This window comes from Dermacentor andersoni, chromosome 1 (assembly GCF_023375885.2).
Source record: "Dermacentor andersoni chromosome 1, qqDerAnde1_hic_scaffold, whole genome shotgun sequence".
Lineage (NCBI taxonomy): Eukaryota > Metazoa > Arthropoda > Arachnida > Ixodida > Ixodidae > Dermacentor > Dermacentor andersoni.
Window position 1 is genome coordinate 232,198,910 of NC_092814.1, and position 19,726 is coordinate 232,218,635.

The following is a 19,726-nucleotide window of genomic DNA, read 5'->3' on the forward strand; positions in this document are numbered from 1 at the left end:
TCCACTGCTGGGAATGGATATGTTGACTTCGCATTTACAGCTGTAATTTGGTTTAAAAAAAATAGCGACAGACTTTTTGATTCACCCTGTTATCTGGTGACCTGCTGCTCCTTTGTTTCATTACTGTCATTATCATGATGATCCTGATATAACCTATGAATTATTTCATTTACAAGCTGCTAAGTTGACTGAACATCGTTAGGAATGGCCTTATACATATCAAGTAATGTAAATAAGCCTTTTTTACCAAATGTATTTTATGCAATCTTCATATTTTGTTTAAACATGGAAAAAATATTTGGTATTCAGTTCTATATTTGAAGGTCATTTTTCTTAAATATTTGAGTCAATTCAGAAATTTCTTTATTAGAAAACAAACACCCCTAGTATTCTTGCTTTATAAGGGTGTTTGTTGGCAGGCGAGGTGTTCCTGCCGAGAAGGCTGCCCAGGGATTGTTTGCCTACCACCAGATCTTGCTGTCTGATCACTTTTATAAATAGGCAAAATAATAGCAACAAATTTTGTAATGTTTTGAGGGAACTCTTTTATGCAGTGTGCTGTCTCAGTGACATAAGCTCAGTTCTTTTTTGGTTGTTACTTTCAGGAAAGATGTGCTGATAGAAAAGACTTGCGCATTGCATTGAACTTTGTAACTTAACACTTTCATGATATACACCTGATCAGTGTTCATTGTGCATAGATTTTTCATGCAATAGGTGTGTGACTGTTCTTTATTAATAAACTTCAATGAAGGGGTGTTTTTCTCTATAGCAGGTATTCAACTTATCTTATTCAAGCTGTTTCCTACAAGAAATTCTCGGCTTGAAATGATTGAACGAAGTGTATAATCTTCAGTAAAAGAGAACAGCGCAAACCAGGACGACCACAAAATGAGAGGGACACGCACAGAAGCGCTACTAACCACTGCTTTTATTCCGCCAAAACGCACGTATATACAACATGGCCACACATACGCGAACGTAATCAAAATTAACACATCACTTGCGCCAGGCAGTTAACAGATACAGTAGAGTCCACTTATAACAATGTTCAAGTGCCATGAAAATTTCATTGTTATAACCGATAATTGTTATAAACGGGTTGCACGAAAAAAAGCATAACTGCAAAGAGGGGTCACAGACGGCAAGTGACATGCCAGCTCCGCCGAGGCATCGTTTTGGTGGTCCCGAAAAGGGCCTTGTAAAATATACGAGAAGGTTGCCGCGGCTGCCTCTCAGCTTGAAAATCCCTTAGCACCTTCCCCAAAAAAACAAAGAAAACATGAATACCTAAGAGCATTTAATGAGGGCAAAATAGCTTGCACTTCTCACTTCTTTGCTGAAACAAACCCATAATCGTCGAGTTTCGACTGCTTCGCGGCAATCTTGCCGATGTCTTTCTGGAGGGCATCCAAATGTTGAACATGTCGGAGCAAAAGGTTTTTGGTCCGAGCGAAAGTTTGGCCGGCGTGGTCGCTGCATTTGCGCGTTTTTTTTCTGTGAGGGTTGGCTCCAAATGACTACATTTAATTGTTATAACAGACAATCTAGTATGGTAGCATTGTTATAAGCGGTTTATTTTACCATAGAACACACTGCAAAGGTGACGGTGCCGCGGCTGTCCATTGCTATATCCGATATATTGTTAAAAGCAGTATTGTTATAAGTGGGTTTGACTGTATGTGAGCTTAAAAACTGGCACTCTGTAGCTTAAAGAGATAAGGAAGTGTCATTGACAGTCGTCTTTTTTTCTTTGTGATAAGCTTCTAGTACTAAGAGCACATGCTCCCTTTTGCTTCGGCCCAGAATCGAGGTCTCGTCAAAGCGCGGTGCACAATTACAGCAAGTATTCAAATGGGACACAAGATGTGCCTCTCTGTCAGCATTGCTGTTTACTTTTCTGGCGCGTTCCCTGAACCGCTCGTTTATGCAACGTCCGGTCTGACCAATGTATGTCTTTCCACATGATAAAGGTAGGACATAAACCACTCCGATTGCACAGGGAACATACGATATCTCATGCCTAATTTGGCAGCCTCGCCTGTTATCACCGCATGTGTGGGCACACAGTTTTGCGAGCTTATTCAGAGCAGAAAAAGCCAGTGACGCCATGCCTACCTGCGACCTTCTTAAGGTTGTGGGAAACCTTGTGTATCTAAGGCACCACCACAGGTCTGAATGCTTCATGTTGTGTCGTCGACCTCGTATTTGACTTTCCGATTTTCAACCTCTAACAGACACTCGGCTATACTTGTCAGAAGCATCTTAGGGAACCCTGCTACCGAAAGCCGGCGACGCTGATTATCAACTCGCCTGCATTTTGTTCTCGCACAATTTTTTGAGCGCTGATTCCATGCATTAAAATGCTATGACTCTTTTGACAATTTCTGAATGCTCAAACATGAAAGACAAGAGTTGCTTTTGTGCCCAAGGAAGGTAAACCCAACAAACATGATGTTCACAGAACTCTGGATTAAGATCAAGGAAGTGCAAATGATTATTGTGGGGTAGTTCGTGGGTAAATCTTAGTCCTCGACCACATTGATTAAAAACACTTACAACCTCGTTAACAGTATCCAGGTAGGATGAGTCGCATGCTAAAAACACTAAAAAGTCATTGACATATCCAAAAACCTTCAAACCCTTTCACTCTGTAAAAACTTCATCTAAGGACTGGTCTACCCTAGCTAAAAATGTCTCAAAGGACTGGTGCGACACAGGAACCTATACATACGCTGTTCAGTTGTAAAAATTGTTGGTCATTAAAAACTAATGTAACTTTCAGATAAAACTAAAGGGTCTAAAAAATTCCCCACTGATAGTCCCACAGCATTCTGGAACTCGGCTCAGTTTTCCTCAATGCAACTTTTCTCACTAATCAGCAGTTCGCATTGTGATACTGAATAGAATAAATTTTCTATATATATACTGAAAAAGCATAGCCAACATTTTCATTTCCTTGCAAAAACTGCACAACTTCATCAGATTTCTTAGTCCGGAAGGAATCGTTAAGACGGTAACTTCAATTGCTTCTGCAGGAATCGGCTTACATCGTGCTGCCAGCAACCAGTCTTGCTCACAATCGTTCTAAAAGCTCTCTGGCTTGTGCACTTTAGCAGTAAAAAAAAAAAATACTAACCACTTGCTTCCAGTATTTTCTATGTCCCTTGCAAGCTTCCCGAGTTTGAGATTATTGCAGAAATCCATAAATTTAGTTCTTACCCTAAAGTCTCCTTTCTTAACAGGAACAAAGTTTTTGGAAATGACCTGCGACGCTTTTTCATTAAAAGCACCCTTTTCCGCCACAAGAAAAACCCCTGTTTTGTCACCCTGTAGAAGACTCAACTTGTTCGCTTTAAAAAGCTACACCACTCGTCGGACATCTTTGTCCCCGTGGACGGATGTCCCTTTCGGTGGACACTTTTCCAAGCACTCCTCACCTTCAAGTAAACAGCGTTCGCGGTCTTCTTGCTTCGCCTTTGAGGCTACGTGCCTGTTCATAGCGACCCATTCGTGAGTGGGTACACATGTAGGCACACTAAACTTTGGGCCCTTCTCCAGCACACGGGAGGAGTCTTGGGGCAGGTTGACGTTTCCAAATACCTCAACATAATTCTTTTCAGTAGCACTAGTCTTTTCATGGGCCCGGCACAGAAATTTTACAATACAGTTCCAACTGGCCTCCTTAAGCTGTGAGGCAAGACATGTGAAGGTTCGGTACTTACTAAGAGGAAGGCAGTCCGAATCGACTGTATGGCACAGCGACCAGAGCTAGTCTTGGTAAAGGCCAGTCTTGTCCCATAGCCGAGGGTCTGTTACAGAGGTTGAAAATCGGAAAGCAGAGTACGAGGTCGACGACAGAACGTGAAGCGTTCAGACCTGTGGTGGTGCCTTGTATGCATAAGGTTTCCCACAACCTTAAGAAGGTTGCAGGTAGGCACGGCGTCCCTCTGGCTTTTTCTGCTCCGAATGAGCTCTCTAAACTGTGTGCCCACATGTGGTGATACCAGGCGAAGCTGCCAAATTAGGCATGGGATATTGTATGCTCCCTGCACAATCCGCATGGTTTATGCCTTACCTTTATCATGTGGAAGGACTTGCATTGGTCAGACCGGTTGTTGCATGAACAAGTGACTTGGGGAACACACCAGAAAAGTAAACAGCAATGCTGACAGAGGGGCACATCTTGTGTCCCATTTGAATACTTGCTGTAATTGTGTACCGCTTTGAGACCTTCATGCTGGGCCGAAGCAAAAGTGAGCAGTCGCACTTAGTATTAGAAGCTTATTACATTACATAATACATTACATATCTGCATATTACATATGCAGATGACTGTCATTGGCACTTCCTTATCTCTTTACGCTGCAGAGTGTCAGTTTTTAAGCTCTCTTATCTTAACTGCGGGGCACAAGTGATGTGTTCATTCTGATTACATTTGCGCATGTGTGGTCATAGTGTATATATGCGTTTCGGTGGGAGAATAAAAGTTGTTAGTAGCACTTGTGTCTGTCCCTCTCATTTTGTGGTCATCCTGGTTTGTGCCCTTTTCTTTTACTGGACATGTACCAACTCGCCCCCTACAGAAGTTTTACTGAATAATCCTACTTGGTGTCAAGTTAAGTGGCTGTTGTGTTTGCTACAAAGACATTAAATGTTTTGACAGTATTTACAGGCTGTCTACTCCCTGTGCTATTTGTTATGCAAGGATGTTGCACGTTTTCACGATGCAGATTCAGTCCTGTTGAAATTTTTTCCTGCTATGGGTTTTGCACATTCAATGTTAAGTTGCATTCAAACACCTTCATATTTGACAGGTGTAATATTTGCACTGAATATAATTTAACTTTTGGTATGCCACAAATTTTTGTAACTTCAGCTTGTGTATACTGGGTGTCCCAGTCAACTGTAGCTAAGGTTTAAAAATATGCTGAAGCAACCAAATGCGTGTTGTTCGTAGTGTATGGAGGAAGTTGCACTATTTTTGTAGTGTAGTTAATGGCATAATTAGTCAATATTAATTAATTGACTCAAGTATTAACTGTATGGCAAAACGTCCAACGTGAAAGTTGTAGAGCGATCTAGAAAACGTCTAATTCAGCAGCTTGTAACTTCATGCTTGTTACATAATTTTTCTGCATCCGCTTTGAAAACCCGTGAAATATGAAAATAAGCATCTGACATGCCCGCTTGCATGCCGTGATTGCAGTTCTGAAATGTGCCATGTGTGAACGAACAGCACATTTAGCCTGGTGTGCTGCCACTTAAAAAGCAACAGGGCTGAGACCCAGGCATTGGCATGACTTACACCAGTGATGCGCTTCCCTGGCTGCAGTTCATGATAGTGATAAGCAAATTAGGCAGTGCACCAGGCTAAATGCGCTGTTCGTTCATATTGTCACGGAAGGATGAAAGCGAGGAAGATCGCGATACGCTGGCTGCTTGCCTGTTGTTGGTGGTCAGCCATCCAACTACTCTGGCTCATCGTGTGTGTGTGTGTGTGTGTGTGTGTGTGTGTGTGTGTGTGTGTGTGTGTGTGTGTGTGTCTATGTATATATGTACATGTATATATGTACATGTATGTATGTACATGTATGTATGTACATGTATGTATGTACATGTATGTATGTACATGTATGTATGTACATGTATGTATGTACATGTATGTATGTACATGTATGTATGTACATGTATGTATGTACATGTATGTATGTACATGTATGTATGTACATGTATGTATGTACATGTATGTATGTACATGTATGTATGTACATGTATGTATGTACATGTATGTATGTACATGTATGTATGTACATGTATGTATGTACATGTATGTATGTACATGTATGTATGTACATGTATGTATGTACATGTATGTATGTACATGTATGTATGTACATGTATGTATGTACATGTATGTATGTACATGTATGTATGTACATGTATGTATGTACATGTATGTATGTACATGTATGTATGTACATGTATGTATGTACATGTATGTATGTACATGTATGTATGTACATGTATGTATGTACATGTATGTATGTACATGTATGTATGTACATGTATGTATGTACATGTATGTATGTACATGTATGTATGTACATGTATGTATGTACATGTATGTATGTACATGTATGTATGTACATGTATGTATGTACATGTATGTATGTACATGTATGTATGTACATGTATGTATGTACATGTATGTATGTACATGTATGTATGTACATGTATGTATGTACATGTATGTATGTACATGTATGTATGTACATGTATGTATGTACATGTATGTATGTACATGTATGTATGTACATGTATGTATGTACATGTATTCTTTCTATACTCCCAACGTCCCTGTAACAATATGCAGCACATTTGAGAACACTGCAATTGCAGTGCAGGCAAGGTCACATGCATTTCCTTCTTTTTCTATTCTTCTTCTTTTTTTCATTATTCACGAGCCTTCAAAGAGAAGGCAAAAAGAAAGTATTTCACAAGTACAAAGTTATAAGCTGCTGAACTCTGATGTATTCTAGGTCGCTGTACTACTTGGGGGGAATTTACCCTAAGGTTACTACTTTTGAAGTTAATCTTGACTAATGATGCAATTAAGCAGAATAGAAAAGAATAGTTGCATGTTCATATTGTATGAAGCAAGTATTTGGTTGCATCCTCCTAGAGTGCTTCAGCATATTTTTAAATCTTGTCTAAAGTTGGCCAGGACACCCTGTATGCAATGTCTGCTTTTACAGCCACATAGTCACTTTTTGTAAGGAAGTGCATGGGGCCTCTTAAATTATTCGTTATACAGGTCGCTTTGTTGTAAAGGTCACGCACAGCACAGCCTACAATAGAACCAGGACAGAATTACTATTCTGTTATACAGGTTACTTCGTTGCCTAGGCGTTCGACTGTACAAGAATTGTTACTTGCATAATACTGTTCAGCTCCATGTACCCAAAGAAATGCTGAAGCTGCTTTTACTGTACTCTTACACATGTAAGAGGCATCTCATTTTATGTTTGTCTTTATTGTTATCTGCAGTGCATTGTGGCTCGCTGTGCTGAAAGAGAATCGCGCCTGCTCTTTGAGGTGCGGCGTATCATTTTGAACCTGGATACTGATGAGCTCGGCAACCCTTCACCTCTTGACAAGATTCCCTATTCTCCTCCCCAAGCCTCTCATAAGGGACGCAGCATGCAGGACCAGATATGGAGGGAAATAAAAGGTGTGGTACTTTGTTCTGCAGACCAAAAATTTTTGGTGATGCATTTGTGAGAACTTTAGAATAGATTGGTTTTCGATTTAAACTGAAAATCGTATGGTGAACTTTTTTCAGGAATTAAATTTTAACTGAACAGGGCCACTGAAAATAATTTTACCAAAAAGTTGACAGTGATTATAGCTTAGCGTCAAGCCTACATGTTTCCCAATGCAACGAGCCTGGCGAGGTCAAGCTTGGGCTTCACCCTGTAGATATGACTTGAACACACTGGCTACAATTGCAATATGTGCCATAAGCTAATTAGTTTCAGTGTGAATTTACAGGTTTGTTAATTGATCAATTCATTTCTAGGGGTGTCTGAATATTTGAAACTTTCGAATAACAAATTGAATAGTGTTCTATTAGATTTGGTCTCCGAATTGAATAGTCACTATTTGTAAATGCGAATATTTTTTGAATATTTCCCGAATATTTAAGAATGTCAACTGTGCCCAATTAAACAAAATTAGCAAAATTATGGTAAATTTTTACCCCTGCAGGCATAGCGTACACATAAATCATGAGAACTTGCATTGTGGAGCAGGCTACCTTCATACTTTACAGGCTATACAGTGGTCATTCGCACTTTGAAGAGTCCTTGGCATGCAAAGAAACTGCTTGTTTTCTCCTAATGCATCATTTGGGCTCTTAATAAACAGTGCTTCATGACATACTATGTATGACAAGCTTGCTAATTTTAAGAATACTAAAATGTGAACATTGTCCTATATTGCGATCACGGCTGTTCATTATTTGAAAACTATTCGGTGTTAGATTCAATTTGGTCTCAAAAATCACTATTCGCACACTCCTATTAGTTTCAATTTCTCTTGCAAATAATGCCTGTCTGTGAAGTTATCCAGCTCATAAAGTGAATTGTGCTTGTACATGCTACTAACTTTAAAAAAGTGAACAGCACACTGACTAATTTTGTGTATAGTACAACTCCCTCAGCTGGTACACAACGGCAAGAGTGGCTACCCCCTCACCCTCAATTTTTGCCCATGTGCACACTGGCAATGGGAGCACCCTGGCACAGCCCTACAACAGCACCAGGCACAGGTGTGCCAGCCTGTTTTTGACAAAGGCTGTACATAAATCAATGTCCCCATTTACCATAAAAACCACAATATAGGTCAAACTTTTTTCAAAAAGATGCAGCAAGAAGTCGACCCCTGTCTTATATACCAATCATTTTTTACCAGGTTATACTGCTCATTTTTTTTTTCTTTTTTAGAATTAGTTTGGGGGGTCGACCTAAATTCTGGTTTTTACGATATACACATACTTTTGTATCTGGGCCCTTATTCTTGTTCACATTTCAATTTACTGATGGCACATACTGATCGAAATGTACTACCGGAACGAGAAGAAACTGATATGAACACCTGTTATGCATAATTACATTGGATTTCAGTGTGCTGTCACTCCATAGTTAGTTTCTAAGCACAGGGAGGTTGCAGATGTACATTTCGGAGCCTAAATTAAGGTATGGTTACAAGTTCACACTAACCAGGGAATGCAACTATACTCTGTAGTCATTCTTCACTTGTTTTCATTTGAATTTCAGCTGGTAGTACAGCCAACCTTCCCAGCCTCAGCTGTTCTAACACCATTGTGTGCTCAAGTTTGCTGATCTATTTCATGTTTAAGTGAGGTGATTTGCATGTAAGTGAGGGCAGACGACTGTATCAACCATAGCGATGCACCCTGGAAGGGCTACAAATGTAGCTTGCATGCCGCAGCAAGTTTTTCGACTGGCCCTATTAAAAAATAAAGTTTACGCTTTAAAAGCAGCTCATGTTGTGTGTGCAGTTCAGTTTACAAATCTAAGAAATGTGCTAGAAATGGAAGGGTCGTAACTTCTTGCATATTGCAGTGATGCTTCCACATTTACCCATCATCTTGTGCACAATAGTTGACATCACTTCCTTTAGTGTTGCCTAAAACCTTAATGGCAAATTTGATAGTGCCCATTTGCAAAGCTTCCCTGTCAAGAATACCTTGTTGCTTTCACCCCTCATCTCTCTTCAGTTGGCTCGCTCCTTGTCCTACCCTCTGTAATCTTCCAGAAAATCCTGGTATCTCATATTGGCACCATCCTGGAGCTATAAGGCACTGGATTAAGCTTGCAGTTGTATGCTTGCAGTTTTAATATTTTCCCTGTTGGCAGGTAGGCAGGCAATGTCATCAGAGTTTTAGTCACTATAATTATTTTGTACAGGTTCTAATCCTCTACTTCACATGTAGATGGAACACTGGTAAAGTTACTTGTGGTTTTCCTCGGCAGATTTCAAAGCAAAACCTTACTGACAAATTTGTGCCTAGTTTCATGAGCTGCCGTTAACCAATTTTAATTTTTTATAGGGACAAACAACTTGCATGACCTAAAGGAGCCCAGCAATGGAAATTGAGCATGCAGTTGTTTTTTCTTGATGTGGAACTTTGATGCATTAGCTACCTGAAAACAGCAATTCAGAATTATTGAATATTTGAACCAGTTTCGTAACTTCATATTTCACACAAAACGTAGTGCATAGCAATTTTCATCAAGGAATGGGTGATGGCACATTCAAAATATCTAGTTCATTCATATCTGCTTGGCAGGACAATGTAAACAAAACAATTTTGACAGCAATTTCACATGAAAGAAATAGAACCAACATTGCAATGTATTTATAGACTGCAAATGATCCAAGGGACACTGCCACTTTAGTCCCTTCCTTGTTCCAAATCACTTTCATGGCGGCCACATTTCGATGGGGGCGAAATGCCCAAACATCCGTGGTGCTTAGATTTGGGTGCGCGTTAAAGAAACCCAAGTGGTCTAAATTATTTTGGAGTCCCCCATTACGGCGTGCCTCATAATCAGATTGTGGTTCTGGCATGTTAAACCACATAATTTTTTATATGTATATATTCTAAATCACTTCCAGATCATTTCCAAATACTTCCTCATCACTTGTCCAGTGTTGTTCCTAAGAATACACTACAGAGCCGGTATCGCCGTATAGCCTTCACATATGCAGGTTCAACAGTGGATAAATCCTGATTCATTGCATGAGACTTGGAAAAGATGAAACAACCTGTATTGGGAAATTTTAATATTTAACGGTTTTATTAAGATCGCAGATAATAGCAAAGGATACGATTCTGTTTTTGTGTTCACCTATGCTCCTATTACTCTTGCTATTGCTGAGCATATAGCAATATGGACATGCATCCGGCGACCATCACTTTTGTTGCTTGCATCAGATATTGCTTCAGGAGCTACTACAATCCTCCAAAATTTATTTCGGATCGTTTAGTTTTTCTCACAGTTCTGGCTAAGTAGTCGAACACAATATAGCATGTTGTGTGCCATATAAACACTGCAGTATGGGGGTCAGACTTGCACAGTTCAACAGGAGCAAGAAGTCCTTTCTTCCTTTTTTCTTTTTTTCAATATTGAGCACGTGTTTCAGTTCAGTTGGGGGTAAAGTAGAAACTTTTACAGAAAACGGATATCTTCCAATGTTGCCATTTTAGCCGATTTTGCATTGATTGATAGACATAGTATCGAACTTTCCACTCATAATGCGATAGTGTTGAGGGCCCCATTTCGCAGAAAATCTGATTTCGGCATTGGTGGCGTTGTCTGTTAGAGGAAAATCGTCTCGAACCACGCAGGCCCTCCACGTGGCACATAGGCATTACTGAACTAATTGAATTTCTCAAAGTAAAACAAGTCAGAAAATTCGTAAAGCATGACTGGCACACAGTCTACAGACATGATAGGGTTGGATTGTAATTTGAATATACAAGGAAACCTAATTCTGTTACATGGAAACTCAAACATAAACCCATTTTCCAGCTGCCATTTGAGTCTGTCTTGGTAGGAGTGGTGTGCCCTGCTTGGTTCCTTGCACCATTATCCAGATGGCAGCGGCATCCGTGGCAGTCAGGGCTCCCACCGTAGGAGGGGAAGAAAAAACCAGAAAGATTGCCTTCGTGCATAGCGCTCGCCACCAGCATTTCCAGAAAAGTATTGCAGTTCCGTAAGCTGCAGCTGCTCGGAAGCGTGAGAAGCAGTCGGAGTTCTTTGAATGCTGTCGCGTTCCACTCTTAAAGGCGAAGCTTAAGCATCCAAGTTTGTTTCAGTGAATTTCCGATTCACTAATTTTGTTCACTCTAAACTTACTGTATAACTGCAGATCCTGCTCTTCGACGCTGTATAGTTGTGTCAAATACGCAGAGCAAGTTTTATAGAAGCTGTCTAGTAAGGGCACACTGCTACAGAGACGTAATTGTGCAGGAATTAAGAGTGAATTTAACTAAACATGAAGAATGAGACTTTACTGATAACAATATGCATGTACAGCGCTGCAGCAATACAGAAAGACTAGGTAGATGTGATGCTGCACTATCATCGGTAAACTTGCCCAGTTCATCCACTGCAGTGGGTGCACAGCAATCACTGCAAGTACCTGTGCCGGCGCTTTCCTGCCCCCTTGGCATACTCCCTCTCCACTTTTAATTTTTCTTATAGGGCAGGCAAACTTAACAGAATAATAAAAAGGGAGATTGCTTCGGGGGCAAGCTGATGCGGGACCTTGACAACTCCTGGCCCCTAGCATCGAGGCATATGTGGACTTGCAACTGTGTGCTCAATTGTCTTAGCTCTCCAATAAATTTTCTTTCACTGACCCTTTTTAGTTTAAACCAAATTCTAGGGACTGCAACCCCCCCGGTCCTCCTATTTCAAACCAAAAATGCTGAACCCTAGTTATCGCTGACTAGGAAATGTAAGAACTCTATGAAAATAGCAGCCTTGGGCACGTGTGCCTAGTACTAGCAGGTAGCATCAAATTGTGCACCTGTAAGTTTTACAGGCAACATAACCTAAAAACTTGTTGCAAGGATGGTTCGTAAAAAGCTCTGTGGTAAAATATTAGTTTCATTATAGTAGCTTTATGTGCTGAATTATGTTCCCTACAATAAGTTTATCTTTTGCTGCGTATGGATAAGACATGTCTTTCCAGCCAATCAAATGGCAAGTCAGCTACAGCTGTATGGCTGTTTTAATAGTGTGCTGCTTGTTTCAACAGGTGTTTCAGATAAGTGCCAAAAAAGTCACTTTATCCAGATGTCCAAAATGATTTCCCTTTAGCCAAAGATGCTTTAGAATAATTTTTGCAGTTAGTGTCATCAGTTTTGAATGTTAAATTGAGCTTTGTGAACTATTTGTTAGATATAGTTAAACCTCGCTATAGCGAACTTCAGTATAATGAAATTCTAGATATAAGTCAACTTTTCATAACCTGTTCTCCAAAGAACACCATGTATTTAGAAACTCAATATAACAAAGTGTGTGTGAGATTTCAGTGTAACGTAATTTCACTGCCGCCGTAAAAGAATTCTGAGACAATGAATGGAAACTTCCATGGGCGCAGATGGTCAAATGAGTGAATTACAAGCGGCTGTTTGCAAACAAACCTCTCCCATATTGCGTGCCACGCAACAAGAGTGACTGCCGACGTGGAGCCGCTTCATGTTGCATATAAAGTCCAAATACAGTAACATCCTATCGTGCCCCGCACACTGTGTGCTTTAGGTGCGAGTGATAGTGTGCGAGGGTGGGACAAGAAATATGGTGGTTTCACAAGTGCCGCCTTCCTGCGCGAGCAAAAGGAAAGAGGGGAGGGGAGCTAGCTCACGGTAACGCGATCAAGTGGATGCGAGGGGGGCAGAGTGGATGGTAAGTTGGCGCATGTCTAGATTTTTGGCGCGCGTCTAGGCCATGGCTGTAAGCTCGGCTGAGCACTGGTGATCTGCCGCGTGTGCGTGGCACCTCGTAAACTGTCCTACCACACATTTTGTATTGGAGGTTACATAGTTTCCCGTTTCGGTGACCCATTGGAGCGAGAGACCAACGAAGCATTCGCTCCCCGCTGCCTGCACTTTTCCTGGTAACGTCGTCCCAGTGCGGCGACGCTATCAGCCGCAAAGGTGGAGTGCACGCGAAAGCGTGGCTGGCTTTGCTTAATTCATACCGCCTAGAAGATATCGTGGACGTACGTGGCCTGAAACAGTATCGTTCGTCGCAGACTCCCAAATTTATCAAAATGAATTTTCTCAATTTACTTTTTTCGATTGCCCTATGATTCGAAAAATTTTGTGGCCCCTTTCTATGCAAGAAAAATCAATCGGCGACTACTTATTTGCATAAAAAGTCCAATTTCAATAGAACGAAATTTCAGTATAACGAAGCAAATCGCAGATTTTAGACGTCGTCATGTAGAGTTGTAACTGTATTTTGGTACCTCTGTGTACAGATGAACACCTTTAAAAAAGAAAGTTTGGCTATCCATTGTGTATACAAATCCACAATGGCTAGTGTGCTATTTTTGGATAATTTTCGGACTGATGGCATGCCATCTTGTAGGTTCCTTATCACCTATTGATGAGGACAAGTTCTATTACCTTTACTGTTGAGCTCTGCCCATTCTAATCTGATGTGAAGCAAGGGAGCATGTTTTGTGTACTGTAGTTTTTGTCATTCTGTACAGCCGTTAAAAATTCTTGCTTCTGTATTCGTCATCTGTAGGCCCGTCAATAGTTTTTCCTTTTGCATGTTTGAGTAGTACTGCCAAATTGTTTAAAGTTGTTTTAGGTGCCTTTTTTATGGGAATATGTGCATCTGTTGTAGGGGGCATAGGCCCCGTCAAGGCATTTTATGTTTTGGCTTTATGTCTGTGGTCTTGACATTGTACACACAATGTCGAATAAAGATTTGAGTTGATTTGATTGTTTCCTGCATTGTTCCCTGCAATCAATTTCTCATTTATGCTTGCAGCTGCTAGCCAACACCAAGCTGCCGCAGCAGCTGCTGCAGCGGCTGCTGCTGCCAGGCAGCACCAGCAGCAGCTCTTTTGGAATGGCTTGCTGACTTGTAGTCCTTTTGTGAACCCTGCACCACGAATGGTCCCTGCTCCCTTGCATCACTACCATCAGCAGCAGCAGCAGGCTGCCCTGCTCCCTCTGCTCTTGAGCCAGCTATCACTGGGCTTTCGTGGACCGAGGCCACCCCCATTTGAGCCCTCTGTATTATGCTCCCACGCGGGCCACTCCATATGCAATGCTGCTTCAGAGAGGCTGCCAAGTCCAGACCACAGTGGCTCATGTGGGCACAGTGGTAGTGCTCGTTCCTGCTCCAGTTCGCAAGAGAGCCCCATGGACAGTGGCTATGGTATTGTGCCAGTTATTGCCTACTATTACTCCCTGGTGTCAGTCCCTCTTATATGTGTGGTTCCAGCTTTGCCTTCTGTACTTTGTTTTGCCTTCAGGCTCAGTCCTGGACTTGCACACTAAGCTGCCTAGCTGTGCTCACACAGTCAATGTAGGGGTGTCAAGCATAGTTGGTATGCATAATCGTGCAGCTAATTGTCACAGGCTCCATGATGAGTAGCTATTGCACCATTGCTAAAACATGCAGAGTGTGAATGCTGGAACATGTCCCATAATGCAGCGTTGTCCATGAAAATGGACGCTTACCATATCATAAGCATAACAATAGAAATGCTGCTTGTTATCTATGGCTTTGCAAGGTAAAAACGTTACACCTTTGATGCAACACTGGCATTCGTGTACTTATTGCTGTGTATGGTACACATGCCCTATCTGCTTTGTGCTGTCTCTAGCCATTGCTTTGCATTAATAAAGTGTATTTGAAATTTCAGTTTGTCAAAACAGATTGCCTAAAGTTTTGCTGTGTATAAATGCACGCAGTTATGAGCAATCACAGATGCAATGAAGCATGCATCTGCCCGCTTTCGTCAGCAAGGCAATGTAAAACTGGAGAGGCTGCATACAGCATGTTGACAGGTGAAAAGAAGGTATAGGTGCACAAAGTCCGTTCTAGATCTTGGTGCTTCACAACACATTCAAAGAAATTCCAGCGTCATGGATAAGCTTGAAGACAACCGTTGGAAATCTTTGTCGGTTGCTTGATCCTCAACGACCGCTGTTGCACATATGGAGGACAATAAGCGGTCTTCATTGACGTTTGTATATGATCCTCTACCAATGGCACTCTCCAATTTCTCTTATAACTCAAAGCGGTGGAAGAGTTCTGCACATGGGCTGCTGGGGCGATCGTCATCATTAGTGGTGCAACTCTGAGTGTTGTCCCCGAGGCACACATACCTGAAACGAACGTGCCATTTTCACTCAAGGAGCTTTGCACTGCATTGGTGACCTACAGGAATTCATTACTGGGACCAGATGGCATCACGTACGCTGTCCTATGCTACGTTGAATATTCTGCACATCGTGAGCTGCTCATTTACTACAGTAAGTCGTGGCACAACATCGTGATTTCTAAACAATAGAAATCGAACCACTTGATTTCTATTCTGAAATGTGGGAAGGCTCTGCTTGAATTATCATCATATCGTCCAATTGCACTTTCCAACTGCATCTGCGTAGTGATGGAATGATTTTTGCTCACCTGGAATGGTATCTCGAGTGGTTCAACATCTACCCTGGTTCCATGGTCGGCTTTCAGCGAGGTTGCACTTCCATCGACGTTATTGACCTTGTTATCTGGGTCCAAGAACCTGGGTCCAGGAACCCAAGAAAATCCTCATACCCATATCGGTTGCACTTCTCAATGTCAAAGGAGCTTGTAACGTCACCCAAGAGGCCATACCAAGCTCACTAGAGGCTGTAGGAGTTGGTGGCCAAATGTACATCAATGGATACAGGACTAATTGACTGAGAATTGTTTTTTCTTGCAGACCAAGAATGACCAAACTTCAGAACGCATCTGCCATAGTGTACCGCAGGGTGGGTGTTGGCACCCAAATGTTCAACCTCATCCTGGTAGGACTTGCTGAGCAGTAAAACCTCGTTCATATGTTTCCGAAAAAATTTACTAACTGGAAAAATGTACAGTCCGAAGTCACAAATTTTCGCATACAACTGTAGTTGACAATTATGTGATGGAAAGCATTGCGAAAAATTGTTACGGTACGAGACACTGACGCCTGTTGAGCTGGTTGGACTTGAGTGGCCTGAGACGTGCTTTGTTTTCCTATTGCATAGTTTTTAGACAGCTATGGGAAACCCGTACAAAGTAGAGCTGTTGGGTGACGCTGGAATATGATGCCGCCACAGCAAAACACGACTTGCTTTGCACTGCCTGCAGCAAGGAATGGTGTTGCATTTGGTTTATTGCCTATTAAAAGCATGCATTAAGCTTCTAACTGCACGTGGTGTAGTTGGAAGCACATTTGGCATTGATGGCGATAGCTGTGAATTCAAGTATGTGCCATACGAGGACCTGAGAGATTTGTGGGTACCAGAAGAGGAAAGTGAGTGGGTGCCAGCATTTTCACATGGCACAGGTGGGCGAGTAGGGTGGAGAGGCTGCTGTGGCAGGCACCTACAACACACCATCACGCATGCCTCACACCTTGTTCACATGGGATCTAGCAACCATAAAACATATTCTGTGATTACGGTTTGGCGATGCACTGAACATTGCTGCCGAAAGATCGTGTTTTTCAGAAATTTATTGGCCGGTAGAAAAGAACCGTGACTGTATTGGATCATTTTTTTTGTTTAGTTTTGTTTTGAATTGCGGATGCTGGCACTGGGAAATCGTATGAATGAGACTCTACTGTACTAATATATATACACACACGCACGCTGATGACACCTGACACCGGCACAAGATGCCGAGAGTGAGTCGGGCTGTACTAATCCTGGTACAACCAACTATAGGCCCCATTAGCTTACTCCCGGTATTGTATGATATTTGCCAAAATAATCTCGAATAGAATAAGGGCAGTACTGGACTGGAGTCAATCAAGTGAACAGGCTGGCTTCAGGAAGGGATACTCTACAATGGATCACATCCATGCCATTAATCAGGTAATTGAAATATGCAGAGTACAATAAGGCTTTCATAGATTACGAAAAGACAGTTGATTCAGTAGAGATACCAGCAGTCGGAGGCATCACGTAATCAAGTACAGACCGCTTACATAAATACCTTGGAAAATATCTACAGAGATTCCACAGCCACTTTAATTCTACACAAGAAAAGTAGGAAGATGCCTATAAAGAAAGGGGTCAAACAAGGAGCCACAATCTCTCCAATCCTATTCACTGCGTGCTTGGAAGAAGTATTCAAGCTATTAAACTGGGAAGGCTTAGAGTAAGGATCATCGGCGAATATCTCGGCAACCTTCGATTTGCCGATGACATTGTTCTATTCAGCAACACTGCAGACAAGTTGGAACAAATGATAGAGCACCTTAACATAGAGCATAAGAGTGGAGTTCAAGATTAATATGCAGAAGACAAAGATAATGATGAATAACCGGGCAAGGGAACAAGAGTTCAGGATCGCAAGTCAGCCTCTAGAGTTGGTGAACGAGTACATTTACGTAGGTCAATTAGTCACAGGAAACCCTGATCATGAGAAGGAAATTCGTATAAGAATAAAAATGCATTGGATTGCATATGGCAGCCATTGTCAGCTCCTTACTGGAAGCTTGCCATTATCATTGAAAAGGAAGGTATACAATCGGTGCATTTTACCGGTGCTGACAAATGGGGCAGAGAAGTTAAGGACCGCGCAAAGAGCGATGGAACGGAGATATCTAGGCATAACGTTAAGAGACGGAAAGAGAGCGGTTTGGAGCAGAGAGCAAACGGGTATAGACGATATTCTGATTGACAGCAAAAGAAAAAAATGGAGCTGGGCAGGTCATGTAATGCGCCGGTTAGATAACTCTTGAACCATTAGGGTTACAGAATGGGTCCCAAGAGAAGGGAAACACAGTCGAGGACAGCAGAAGACTAGGTGGAACGATGAAATTGGGAAATTCACGGGCGCTAGTTGGAATCGATTGGCGCAGGACAGGGGTAATTGGAGATCGCAGGGAGAGGCCTTCGTCTTGCAGTGGACATAAAATATAAGGATGATGATGGGCTAGGTATGCTGCTGTGGTTGGCAACCTCATTGCAGTCTTGCCTCCGAGAACAAGGCCTCATTGTGTCTATCAAAAAGCGTGCGTTGGTTGCCATTACATGCAAACCTGTCATCATATCCCATTTCGATCAACAACCAAGCTGTCCTATATTAAGACTCGTCACTACTTGGGCATCATCACTGACCGCAACCTCTCGTGGAGACCCCACTGCATCTGGAGTTCAGGTGTTCAAATTCTTTCATGGGGAATCTTGTGGTACACTTAAGCATCTGTGCTGCATCTGTACAGGGCACTCTTCCTGGGACTCCTACAGTACAATCTGCCAGTCTTGTCAAATACATGCAGAATGAACATTCGTGCTCTGGAGAATATATAGGTTAAAGCCCTACACAGGTGTTTAGGACTACTTTGATGCACCTCGACACCAGCAAAATTCCCTTTCAGGAAGCTTTGCTGTCGGCTCTGAGGACACATTCACCATCTTTCAAGGATTCCTGATGACCACTTAGCTTCCCTGCTGGTAGAGAGACCTCAAGCAACCTTTTTGCAAGTGATTAGTGCTCATCATGACGGTTTACCGTCAACATATAGACCAGTGGCAAAACCTTCATTTATCCTGCAGTGCATATGACAGCCGCAAATGAACCTTGCTATTCCTAGAATGAAAGCCAATCATTCGTGCCTGGCTCTGAAGCAGCTGACACTGCTATTACTGCACCAAGCATAGACCGCATGCATATTTATACTGATGATTTGACCTCGCCTACCAGCTCAACAGCAGCTTTCTGGTCGCAAATAAGTTCAATATATTGCATGACATTTGTAGTGGCAGAAGTTGCTGCCTTCCGTGCCACTTTGAACTATGTCACCAATGAACTGTCGCAGGAATAGGTCTTGTTTTGCGATTTCAAAGCAGCTCTTCACAGCTTCCAGTCTGCTTTATGTCTCGGAACATATGAGCGGATGGTATTTGACATTAGAGAAATACACCATCGCGCTCTGGAGATGGGGCACATCTTTTAATGGCTTCCAGCTCACTGTGGCATCGTCGGCAATAATTTTTCTGACTAGGCTGCTCACTCTGCCCACAAGGACACCCAGACGTTTCCATACTTTTGGCAAGAATTAATGCTGCCAGGGATATTTGTCTGCTTGTTGCAAAAATACAAGTTTTCTTGAGTTTTCTCTAGCTTTTCCCACTGTGAAGAAATGTTGCTGTAACACTTAAGGCTGGGAGTGGAGTCTACGAACTCGCTCATATTGTATTGTAATAGTTGATAGCCCGATGCAACTCTTGCAGGTGCGAGATAACTATTGAGCACCAGTTTTGCATCTGTCCTCGCTACGACCTCCAATGCCTCTTTCAGCCTCCCTTGTGTGCAGTGTCGTGTAGGGCAGTTAACCGGACACTCATCTGGTCAACCTCGCTGCTTCTCCTCTCCATGTTATCTTTCTCTCTTGTCACTATATCCAA

The 19,726-nt window shown here is 42.0% G+C and overlaps 1 protein-coding gene across 2 annotated transcripts in view; it reads left to right on the forward strand.

The window, feature by feature from the left end:
- BicC (protein bicaudal C) overlaps nucleotides 1-19,726 on the forward strand; it is a 170,048-nt gene that overhangs the window by 112,188 nt on the left and 38,134 nt on the right. For both annotated transcript variants that reach the window (XM_050196711.3, XM_050196712.3), the window contains exons 11-12: nucleotides 7,051-7,234; nucleotides 14,106-14,498. In XM_050196711.3, the coding sequence (XP_050052668.1) occupies nucleotides 7,051-7,234; nucleotides 14,106-14,498 (577 nt within the window). The remainder of the gene's footprint in view (nucleotides 1-7,050; nucleotides 7,235-14,105; nucleotides 14,499-19,726) is intronic.